Below are 12,928 nucleotides of genomic sequence, written 5' to 3' on the forward strand. Positions count from 1 at the left end.
AAAGTTTAGGAGATTCCAGAAGCCAAAAACTATCATCCAAAGCTATAATTAGCTACGATAAGATAAGTGTACCAATTACTCTGCTGAGAGAATCCTTGAGCATGGATGGAAATCTATTGTCCCCCAGTTAACACTTACGATGTAAATGACACTGCCTTTGAACATCTAAATTTCTGCTCTTAATAAAAACTTCACATAAAATAATCAGTCATTTACTCTTATATTAAATCATTATAACAGAAGGCATTGAGGCACCAAACCTGTTTTTCTAAGCATATGTTCTATATCCTTATCAGTACATCTTAATGAGCAAACCATCTCACAATTTTCTTCTTTTAAAAATCTAATCAGGAAGTATGCGATCTTCTGGCTTATCTTTAAATTAGTCTCTCCTCCTCTCTTCTGTTATTTTTTGCTTATATGTGCTTTTCTTCCACTCTTTTGACACTGTGCGTTACAAATTACTCTCTAGTGGCCTTTCTCCTTCTGACCACTTATCGTTGGTGCCACTTTGAGCATCTTTTGAAAAGTCATTGTATAGAGTTTGTATCCCCATCTAAATTATGGTGGTATAGACAATTTCCTAAATGCCTTTTAACTTTTCAAGACTAAGCACAGTCCCTATTGCCCAGTTTGTGGTCTCTAAATACCATTCCCCACTCAAAGGAACCAACACTGCTTGAGGAAGTAGTTGATTTCACATCTAGGGCAGTAAATGTTCAAAATGAGCTTGGGGCATCTTGCTATTTCAGAAAATAAGATAGTTATGAAAAGCTTATAGGGTCCAATCCAAAGAACACGGAGCCAGCTTAAAGGTGTGTGCACTGGTCAAACATAGGACAATTTGAGCATCAAAAAGAAGGATAATAGCAATTGACTAAACATATTGAATTTATAAAAAGCAATGAATGCATAATGATGCTGAAAAAAAACAAGGATGAAAATCAAAACTCAGTAGACACCATGGAAGGTTGCTAGGGCATCAACTCATTACTCAAAATTGATGAGGAGAAATAATTAATCATGTAATACTGCCCTTCCAAGGTGAACTGTACCTCAGGGTGAACAAGTACCTGAGGAATAGTTCTTCTATTCAGAAGAAATTCAGCTAATAAATGCAGAAGGAATAACAGAATTAGGAAATCACCATTTGGCAATCCCCAGTGAAATAAGTAATTCAAGCAGTGGTCATCAGTGGAGGGTAAAACCTAAGGTAGAAGTTTGTGGGGAAATTTCCCCTGAAGAGGTAACCACCTGAGCATCACTAATATCTCAGCGTCACTAAAAGTCAGAGAATCTAGCATCGCATCCCAGTGATGGGGCTCAACACCAAGTACACAGCACTATCTACGAAAAATCCTTGATAAAAATAAATACTGAACTTGATTCAAATTAGCCTGTAGATATAATCTCCAGTCTACTGGATGACAGAAGGTAGAGGCTACAAATCAATGTTATTTATTTATAAATTTTCATTTAAACATTTTAGTAGTGCTCATTAGGTGTGCTTCCCCTTAACTGACTTAATTTATACAAAGTTTTTAACACATTGGACCCATTATTTTAAATCCTTTATCTTACACCTCTTTTAGGCAAATACGTGAGAGCCAAGTAAATATTCTGTCCACTTCCAGTCTCATCTCTGCCCTTCCACACTTAAAACTAGTTGCACAAAAGATTCCCTCTATCCACCAAGGAGAAGCCACCTGTACGAGCCTCCTCCTCCCAGAGACCTGCCCATGAGAAGCTCCAGACATGTGCCTGCCTCCCTCACTACCCTGCTCCCACTTCCCCTAGGGCCCCTGAGCTCCCAACCTGACTGGAAGGTGATCTCACTGAACATCATCCAGGTGTCAGCAAAATGGTATTGGCACTTGATGGCACTGGCCATGCGGTGATGGAGAGGCACGGTGACGAAGCGAGCACTGGGGTTGACGTCATCCAGGACAAGGGGAAAGGAGACCGCGTTAGGTTCCCATTCATTGGCCTCAGAGCGGAAGTAGCACTGTACCTCCTTAAAGATCTTCACACCTTTAGCAAACATGTTGTTGCAGTGGACCTGGCAGAGAAAGAGGCATGTGAGTGACAGCTGACACTGCTAGGTGGCATGGGGACACAGTGCAAGCTAACCCAGTAACATACTAAACAGTTTCTGTAAGTACCACCCTTGGTGAAGAGTTGGTACTCTGCGTCTTTTGGATTTTCCCTTCCAGGAACTTCACAATGCCAGTGATACATTGGTCTAGCCTTATAAAGCCTGGGTGGCTATCTCAGTCCCTTCTAGGCAACTGTGTGCCTCTGGCCACCTCATTTCGTGTTGCTGGGTGTACTTTCCTCATCTGTTAAATGAGGTCTGGACCAACATGTTCCCAGGTACTTCCCTGCCCTTAACACTCTCAAGCCTATAAATCCTCTCAAACACAGTTGCCGTCTACCAGAATCAAGCTATTCTGAACTAGGGTAAGAGGAAGACCTCCATTGTCCTTCCTCCTACATATATTCCAAAGCCAGTCCATTCCTTCCAACAAGTTTAGTTGGGAAACCTGAAATAATACACAATCCAAAACAATTTCATCTTTCCCTTTAGAAATCTCTTTTCAAGTGCTGTGTATTAGCATTTTTCAGCCAGAGACACAAAACTTAATTCTCTCTCACTTAAATTCAGTTTAGCTAAAGCCCTTCTGACGAGGGCACCAAATCCTCCTCATAGATATTTCCTGAGATGAGAAAAGGTCTTTGGGAAGGTAGCTTGCGTCCTCTCGCCTGCTGTCATGACTCTCTCACCCAGATCTTTGTATGGCTTTTAAGGGTCATAAGGAAAAAAGATTTTGCAACACTTCCTCTGTAGCAGCTTGCTGTGTTTCATACCCTCAAAAACAGAACGTGCATATTTGTAACTAAGTCAAGTCTCTCACAGTAGTTCAGTAACATTTCCGCTGCCTCAGTCTTACATGGAAAATGGAGCTTTGCTGGTCACTATCACCTGAATTTAAAGACTTCATAGGTTGGCAAAGCATCATTGTCATTCTTGAAATAGATCTGCTGTTCCATTTTAATGTCTTACTTAGGTCCTGAATTGTAATTTTTTAACTATCTTCAATATCTTCCTCTAGTCTCTACATAGTCAATACAGGATTGCCATTCAGAATTTATTTAGCAGCAATGATTATAGAAATTCAATGACCAAAGAAACAGATCAGAGATTCTCTGAAAGAATAGAATCAGAGCATATTAGAGCAACCGGAAACTTTAAAAGTCATGTAGTCCAACTCTCTATTTACTAGTGAGGAAACTGGCGCTCAGAGAAGTTTGACTTGCCTGTGGTCAGTCAACAACAGAACTGAGGCTATAACCTTAGTCCAGTGCTCATTCCACACGCCATGCCACACGGAAAGGGAGCAAATTGCCTTAATTTTTTTCCATTTGGATTTTCCTCTAAATGTTTTGATGTTGAAAACATGTGTTAATACTTTACTTGGGATCAATTAGTCCCAGTTTATGGAACGCAAGTCAACGGAGCAAGGCTAAGAACAAAATCAAAGAAATACCATCTACAGCTTCAATAGAATTTTCAGATGTTTTGAAATCTGCAAAGTGTTGGATAAGTAGCCTGTGGGGAAGGGAATAATCTCTCCTACAGATGTTTTGGGAATTCTCCTGGAATGCAAATAAATAACATAGGATTTCATTCCCTTGTGGATTTACATATTTATTTAATAAATAGAGTACATTTTTTGCGACTGGCCCCATGGCCACGTGGTTAAGTTCATGTGCTCTGCTTCAGCGGCCCAGGGTTTCGCCGGTTCAGATCCTGGGCGCCAACATGGCATAGCTCATCATGCTGAGGTGGCGTCCCACATAGCACAACCAGAGGCACTCACAACTAGAATCTACAACTAGGTACTGAGGGGCTTTGGGGAGAAGAATGAAAAAAAAGAAGATGATTGGCAACAGTTGTTAGTTCAGGTGCCAATCTTAAAAAAAAAATAAAGAATACTTTTTCTAACATATTAATATATTTTAATGGTATATTTTAAGTATATTTCAGGGAGTGTGTTAAACGGGCAGTAATTTGCCTAGGAAAGAAAAACTACTCCTAGAAGACATCAGTGACATGAAAGTCATCTTTTACTTTTTATTTGTCTCAGAAAAATTAAAATGTGCTAGAAATGTGTTTGACCTTGAGAGGTTCTGGCATCTTCTCATTGCAGAATATGCTTTTTTTTTTTTAAAGATTTTATTTTCCTTCTTCTCCCCAAAGCCCCCTAGTACATAGTTGTGTATTTTTAGCTGTGGGTCCTTCTAGTTGTGGCATGTGGGATGCCGCCTCAGCATGGCCCGATGAGCAATGCCATGTCCATGCCCAGGATCCGAACTGGCAAAACCCTGGGCCACTGAAGCAGAGCGCGCGAACTTAACCACTCGAGCATGGGGCCGGCCCCCCTCAGAATATGCTTTTGAATAATTTTGACCTGTCATAAACTACTTAAACAGGAGCTGCTGGAGACTCAGGAAGATCAAAGCCTATAAACTAAATATTATACTTTTATGGAGAGTTTAAAATACATTTTATTATTTGTGGGGCTAGACATTCTCCCAATGGCATATAATAAATTGATACACATATTAATAGGTACATACGGATTTACACATTATTCAGAAATACAATAAATTTTCTCTTGAAGTATAGTTTTGTTACTATTCATATTTCCCTTCTCCTCCACAACAAATCTATGAAGGATAATATGTTACACACAATTGCACACACTTATGTTTTACAACTGCCAGAGAGCCATCCTTGAACAATATACTGGCAGACTGGGCATGCGTTGATCTTTCTGTTCTCATCTTACATATTTATTCATTAAACTAATAGCTATTAATTCTATTAGGAGATGTTATCATATTAACAAGTGGGAGTAATATTATAGACATGGATTTTCTTTTTGACTCTAAGTCTGTGCCAAGAATAACAACTTTTTGTCTACCAGGAATCCTTGATGATAAAGAGTTTTTCCTCTTCTAGGTCCCCATATCATCCTACATCCTACATATCTCCTTTTGAAAAATAAATAGTGTCTTCTCCCACTGAACTGGAAATTTTCGCAAGGTAGGGGCCACTTCTTATTCAACCGTTTACCCCCAGAACCTAGCCCAGCACTAGACACACTCCAAAGACTGTTGCTAAATTAGTAACAAAGATAGATAGAAGAATAAATGAATTTAGGAAACAAATACTGAAGCTGAGGGCTGCGTGTAAATAAAGGCAGAGTCAACAATTTGTTCGCCGTTAAAATTCTGTACCCAACTATTGATGGGGAAAAATAACAGATAAACAGAGATCCACATGTGAGGTCAAATTCACTTGCCCACCCTCTTTCTTGGGGCTTATACTGGAGTCCTCTCATGCTCCTTCAGAAATCTGTAAGTGTTATATGTGAACCACAAAAGCTCCTTGGGTCTCTTTCTTACATTCAGCAAAAGGACTTTCCTCTCTACCCTTAAGTCTCAGTTTTCCTCAAGCTTAGAACTCAGGTTTAGCACCCAATCTGGTCACTTTCTGTCAGGACTTTTCCTCTCTTCCATTCCTTCCTCTCTGGAACATACTTGGGATTGAGTAAGAGAAAAGGAAAATAGTCATTTGAGCTAAGTATCAGAAAACTCATCATTTTATTAAAAGAGATGTCCTCAACCCTTACAACAAAGTTGAGCTCTCCTGGGAGGGCCCACCTCAGAGAAAATGGAACTCCAGGCTTAAAGGCCCAGGCTCTTCTCAGTGTCTGCAGGTACCATGTTCCAGCACACGCCCAGTCTGCACCTTCCCCAAGACTTCTGGCTTCTATCCAACCACTCAACAAAATTTACCTACTCTCTCGCAGCTGCTCTATGATAATAAATTGATAAAATAACTTCTACTTTGCACTTAAGACATTAATTATTTAACATCTTGCTCTCCCCCAGGTGAAATGCTTACATTATAATACAGACTTTTAGGTGATGGTATTTTAGCCACACCCATAAAAAAATCTAATAATTTACATTTTAGGCCTTACAGCAGACTTAGGTTAAACCCACCCTACCCTACTCTCAGCCTTGAGTCTCACCTATTGGGTACCAACTCCTCTAACTGCACAAAGAGTCACAGAGATCCCACAGAGAAGACAGACCCGAGTCCAGGGCCTGAGGTCTTGAATCCTGATGTTGGCCCGGCCAGGAGTAACAGCGAGTCCGCCTCCCTACCCTCAGCCTCGCCTTGAAGTTTCTGTTTACAGTTAAGAAAATACTATTTGCCAGTGTCCTATTCCCGTTCATCATTTCTCCTCTGCCTTCTACCCAAAGTGGCAGAGATATTTATAACGATAAGTGGTTAGAGTAGGCAATAAAGGATATCATTTGTTCCCTCACAAATGTTCCTTGAGCCAGCATATTTTCAACCACTCAAGTACAGAGATCAGAAAGCAGAGTCAAAGTCCTCCTACCTTAGAGGAGCTTGAAGTCTAGTAAGAGACTAGATACATACACAGACAAATGACAATCGATGTGCTGTTGCAATAGATATGGAAACAAAGAACTCTGGGAACAGAAGAGTATGGAATCTTCTAACACGATTTCTCAGTGCTGCAGTGGTAGAGGAAACTCTAGGGATGGGCAGAGGTTCAAAATACAGAGTCCCTTCATCTCCCACTGAGAATCAGAGTTGCAATGAGCTGCCTTTACTGAGAAGAGTAGGTCCTCTCCCTGGGGAATGTAGCGCAGGGCCATATAATGACTTCCTTGGGCCCTAGTCACTTTGCCTTTGTGGGGCCCTCCCTCCATAAAATATGTTAAAAATTATATTTTACAACTGTGTTGTTAAACAGATGAAAATAATTTTTGACCCTAAAAGTTCATTTTTCTTCTGACGTTAAAAGAAGTTAAAACATTTTCATGGGCCCTAGACACTGCCCTCTGTGCCTAATGTATACATCCACTCTGGTGCTGGAACAAGAAAAACAAACATGGAGAACCAGTGACCTAGTCTAACCCCCTTATTTACAAAGGAAGAAACAAACCCAGAAAGTGAAGTTACTTGTGAAACGCATGTAGCTAGTTAGTTACAGATTATGTATTTGAAGTCAGTTCTGCTGGTATTGCCGCAGGGTTCTCTCTCGCATGCCTTTTTTCTGCCACACCATGATTTTGGCCTCTTTGAAGTTCCACCACACCTCACTCCACTGACCTTCATAGTAGTGAAATTCCTGATGCGGTCAAATTCAAACATGATCTCGATGTAACCATTGGTGGCACTCTCGTTCCTCCAGCCCACGTAGTCATAGCCGGGCCACACATGGTACTCATGGGTCTGGGTGAAATCGTCCAGGCCAGACACCCCATCTGTCAACTGACCCAGCCCTTCAGTCATGCTGCTCAGACCAGGAGAGGAGAAGGCAAAGGGAGAGAGGAACCTGGAGTTAATTACACGTTCACGGAAAAGCTTTTACCCAGCTTCTTCTCCCCGGATTTTGTAAGGGCTGATAATCTTGGAAGTTGAAGGATTACCAAAAATCCAATATATTTTATAGTATCGACTCATTTATCCTGCATCAGTGGAGAGCTAAGAATTTCATATAAATGGATTTTACAGAATATTTGATGCTTACTCATTTAGTAGCAAAACTTTTAAACAGTATTTTATCATTTTATATGAAAAGCTTTCTATAATTCATTGTATCCTTGTCTATTCTTATATACAGAATATAATAATAACTCAGTATTATCAAATGCATTTGTTTAATTAGTCCACTAATGAGTAAATGAATGAATGAACACATAGAATGAACACTGGTAGCTAGTAGCACTTGCCCATCACTAAATAAAGGGTCCCGGAGCTCGTCGGAAATTTTCTGACTCTCCTTTGCTTGTTGTCTTTGTTCAGTGAATCAACTTCAGAGAAGTCAGGCATACCCTCTTTTATCCCACATCTCCAACAACCCAATCTGATAGCAAATTAATGTGCAAAAAAAATAAATAAGTAATCTTTGCCCAATTTAAATACTAATTTATATTTAATTTTAATTACATTTATAGAATACTGGACTCATGGAGTAAAATGCGTGGGTTACATGAGGGTCAGAGGCATTGGCTTTCGTTTTGTTTTCTAGCTTGGCAGGCTTTCCACCTTGGAGTGTAAGCCTCTGTTTTGTGGCTGAGTTGGCCGGATTCCTGCCTGCTGGATGAGATGTACACGTATTTATGTTAATTTGCCTGTTTGAAGAACAGAAAGAGGTCTTCCTTCTTTTTATGGAGGGACGGAGCAAGAACCTATCATGTGGAGCTTCCCTCTCAAGCTCTGCATCTCAAGCTCTGGAAGATATGTCAGGAGTCTCCCAAATAAAGAGATGGGGCTACTCACCCTCAAGCAATAATGCATGTGACCCGTGAGGTTACAGCCAGACCAGTGATATAGAAAATTTGTGAATTACAAAAATGATTAAGAGTGATTATGCCAGCCTTACAGACACATTCTTAAATATATTTGTTCACTGAAAAATGTTTGGCAAATTATAAAATTTGACTGGCCTTATCCACAGTGACCAGAGCCTGGATCCCCCTTCCAAGGTTTTGTCATCTTTTCTTCTCTCTACAGATCAGAAGGCTAGGAGAACATAAGTTTACTTGCAATAAATATATTTCCCATTGTTCCCAGAAAAATTAAGCCCCATGAAAGTCTTATGAAAAGTAACACAAATTAAAAGGAATTTAATTTATTTTCTCCTTAATTTCAGAGAATTTCAGTTTTTCCGTAAGCAAAATTAAATCAAGGGGAAGGGATAAGGAAAGAAAATTTCTCTGTTACTTCATACACTTTAGAATTGTTAGAATTACTGCAACAAGCGGATATGACATTTGGAATTTTTTTAATTAAAAAAAATCGCTTTTGCTACTATGACTATTTCCTGAGACTCTGAATTAGGTAGCTTGTACCTCATCACTCAGCCACACCCCAACTCAATATTTCATTACCTCAATTATTGCATGGAAGCTGATTGCGTCTAAATCTCTCTAATTATTTTTTATCAGTCCTCTGGGGTTCAGAGCCATATTTCTAGCACCTGTCTTATTTCTCCATTTGAATGTCCTGTCAGTCCCTTAAACTTATATCCCAGGCTAGATCCATCATCATCTTTTTCTAAACTAAATCTTTCACCTGGATTTCCCATTTCTGTCAATTGCACTTCTCTTTCGTATTCACTGAAAGTACCTAGTGCACAGTAAGCAGTCAAAATATATTTGTTGAATGAATAAATGTCATCTCCACTGTTTCAGTCACCTAAACTATCATGTTTCATCTAGCCCCCTACATCCAATCAGATTGCAAATGTTCCCTAAATGAATGTCTCCTTGTTCCCATTCCCCAGTCCCCACTATGGCCTTGGTCCTTAATTTGTTTCATCTGACAGAATTTGGAATTAGAAAATGTCCCTCATTACCTCCTCCTTCCACTCAAATCTAACCTTTACATGCTGCTTGATTAATCGGTCAAAAGCACAGTTCCAGTCACGTCCTTCCCCAGCTTTAAAACTCTTCAATGACTCATTATGTTGATGATTATGTTGATGAACAACAGCTCCTCCTCCTCCATCCCGTCCTTCTCCACTTCTTCCTGACCCTGACATTCAACTGCCTCCAAAATATGACATAATCTGCCTTGTGATGCCTCTCAACTAGTGCTTCGCTACATAAATATGGCCCATGGTTAGCTAAACTGTTGATCTCTCCTGGACATTCCTCTAAACTTTACAGTGTGATTCTTTTGTCCTCAAGCTAGTGCCTCTGCCTAAAATGCCATCTCAAGATTCTTTGCCTGTGAAAGGTCTACCCATTCTTTGGGGTCCATTTCTGATTTCATCTATTTCATCACGTCTTACTGGTCCTCCAATTAGATAATAACTTACATGTATATAACATTTTACCTTTACAAAATGCTTTTCTTATACATTTTATCACCCAAGTCACATGGCAAACAGAAGCAACTTTTATTACGTGAATCCAGCTGTTTCCACCCCCAATGGTGTGCTTTCCTACTGTGGCTTTCTCTTTCTTTGGAACCCCAGAGCACGCATATGATATCTCTTACTTGATGCTTATGTCACAGCAAATTATATCCTATTTTAGCCCCCACTGCTTAATCATAAGATCAATAATTTCATTCTATTTGAATACCTACCATGTCTAGCCAAATTCCTTGCACACAGTATAGCTAATTAGCAAAGATTTATCCACTCAACCTCTGATTTCCTCTATTCCTTGAGTATATGCCAGTTGGGGTGTGGCTGAGTGAAATAATGCCAAGACAGTTTAAGCAAATGGGGAAGAAGAGTGACTAAGGAGATGGAGAGGAAGTGACTAGGGATAGAATACTGGATGAGTCAGGTCATCACCAGGCGATGGCAGCTGGGGGGCAGTAGTTTGCTCTTCACACCTGAGCCCTTGCAAGTACTGTAATTCCACACTCCTATTCCTGAGACTCACTAATCTCTCTATCTCAACCACTAGCAACCTCCATCATCTAGTCTGGATTTCACTATGGTCTGACCTCTCTGCCAGGCTCAATCTTTGCAGACAAAGACCAAGCTAAGAGAGAGAAAAGTGTTGAAGTGGGTAGAAGAATGGCATGGCTTGGGGTAAAGTGGGATAAGTGGGAATATCTCTTATCCAATCCTAAATTCCTCCTGTATCTGAACATACTTCTCCATCATGGCCCTCCATTGGTCCATTTCAGGACTATCCATTGGTCCTTCTGCTGCTCCCAGCCCTACCTTCTTCTATAGTCAGGTCGTTCTTGTTCTCAGTCCTGCTTCCTTTCCTCTATTCCCTTCTACCTATCTCCTTTGCTCCAATTGTCATCTCATCCTAGAAACTTTCCTTGTCTATTATAAGCCTTACTAGTCTCATTTTCACAGTTTCTACAGCATTTATATTTATGGGGTTCATTCTTCCTGAACTTCTTGATCTGTCCAATTTATTATACTTATAACTTCAATTCTCTGGCCGTTTGTCTCCATAAGTAGGCCATTATTCGTGTCAGATGACATGTCCTGTTTTGAGGGCCAAAAAGTATGGCTACCATACTTAGGTCCATAACATAAAGCTTAACCTTTGCTTTGCGTAATTTAGTGTTTTCCTTGTGATTACTTTGTCTTCCAAAACCAGCCTCTAAGTTTCTTGCAAATAAAGACTACATATTTTACTTTATTAAATTATCTCACAATGCATAGTAAAGGGTCTAAGTAATCACTAGTTGGTTGATTGATTGTTTACTGATCCCAAGCCATGATAAAATATTATTCTGTTCTAGTGGCCATTTCCCATTCTGATGACCAAAGTTTCCCAGAATTTACCTGTACCCAACGGCTCCATCATAGACAGAATCATTCAGATAAATGATGGAGCCTCCAGGGAGTACGAACTGCTGTCCAGCTGGAGCATTGTAAGACACCAAGCCATCTGTCAAAGGAAACACACATGTGTCAGCACCTTTGAGAAGGAGATGCGCCTGCTGCTCGGACCAACTATCCCAGAGAGCTACCTGAGGCTTCAGGGATGACACTTCATGCACTATGTCCACACGGGACTCAATCTGGGCACACAGGGAGCACTGCTGAGGAGCACTCCTCAGTGACAGTCTGCAGAGTGTCACTGAATGCATTATTCCAGGTACTGGGTGGATGAACAATATTGCTTTCTTTACTCTAACCAAGAGGGAATCCCTTCTTGGTGATCAGTAATCCCATCCCTTTCTGATTTGATTGCCTTTATTTCCCAGGGGTTGGAGTTTTTAATAAGCTCTATAAGTTCTCTCTCTTGAGACCTACCGAGCCAGACACAACCATAAAGCTCCACTCTCATGCACACATTCATGGAGTGGTCGGTGACCGGAATGAAGCGGACAAATCTGGCCACAATGGGTGGCTCCAAGTCCTTTAGGAAAATGTCATAAGGGTTACTATTTCCATCCAGCACCTGAGGAGAGAGAAGAGAGAGTGAGGAGATGCTATGGAGTCATGTTGACTCTTCTTCAACCCCTAAGTCATCACCCCTTTGATGGACCCTCTCTTTTTCATTCAAAGAGCAGAATACATCTACTCAGCTTTCTCGGCAGCCTTGATATTCCTCTCTATGCTCCCTCCCCACCCCCTCATCTTGGGTCACATATTTACAAGTTCATGCCAGGACTGTGGATATATGTATACCTTTTCTAGCCTAAGTCAAAATACAGTCCTGGACATCCCAGGGTCTGGATGTCTCTTCTGCCTACCTGTTTCCCATGCCGGTTCCGCCAAGAGATCCAGCGAGTGCCATCCCGACTGTAATTGATCTTGTACATGGGGGCAAATTCAATGCCATGGCCCCCTGCATGGCGCCCCTGGGTCCCCACCAGAGTGATAAAGTGCAGGGTGTGCAAGTCAATCTGCAGAAACTCTTTCAGGTCATCGGGTTCCACTGGAATCTCAGGACACCAGGCTCCATCCCCTTCTTCTGAATCCAGCCTTAAAAGATGAAGGTTGGGGAGAGAGGGAGCAATCATGAAACCACAGAGTTATTTACCAGTCCACAGCCAGCAGTTACCCTGACCTGAGGGGAGAGAACAGGCTGGGAGTTCAGACCAGATGGACTCTTGGGGTTTTTTCCACCAGTCTGACTGACACCACAGTACCCACTTGTGGTCAGTTCCCTCTCCCTGGAGCACTACGAAACCCAGAAAGACAGTCACCACCAGGGAGCTAGAGGCCTTCAGATGACATGTAGCCTTCATTTCCCATCCTAATTTTGAGATCTCAAGGGAGGTCCCACACAATGAAACCCTTTCTACCCTCTACTCCCACACTGAGTCATTTTACCATGCCCCTCCCACTTTCAATCTCAGTATGACAAGGTTAGCCACTCC

General features: G+C 41.1%; 1 protein-coding gene across 5 annotated transcripts in view; it reads right to left on the bottom strand.

The window, feature by feature from the left end:
• Nucleotides 1-12,928, bottom strand: part of DDR2 (discoidin domain receptor tyrosine kinase 2) — a 153,084-nt gene that overhangs the window by 16,166 nt on the left and 123,990 nt on the right. For all 5 annotated transcript variants that reach the window (XM_070496802.1, XM_014829515.3, XM_070496803.1 and 2 more), the window contains 5 exons: nt 12,299-12,530; nt 11,856-12,003; nt 11,382-11,487; nt 7,220-7,403; nt 1,816-2,059 (listed from right to left, as the gene is read on the bottom strand). In XM_070496802.1, coding sequence (XP_070352903.1) covers nt 1,816-2,059; nt 7,220-7,403; nt 11,382-11,487; nt 11,856-12,003; nt 12,299-12,530 — 914 coding nt within the window. The remainder of the gene's footprint in view (nt 1-1,815; nt 2,060-7,219; nt 7,404-11,381; nt 11,488-11,855; nt 12,004-12,298; nt 12,531-12,928) is intronic.

This window comes from Equus asinus, chromosome 25 (genome assembly GCF_041296235.1).
Source record: "Equus asinus isolate D_3611 breed Donkey chromosome 25, EquAss-T2T_v2, whole genome shotgun sequence".
Taxonomy (NCBI): Eukaryota; Metazoa; Chordata; class Mammalia; order Perissodactyla; family Equidae; genus Equus; species Equus asinus.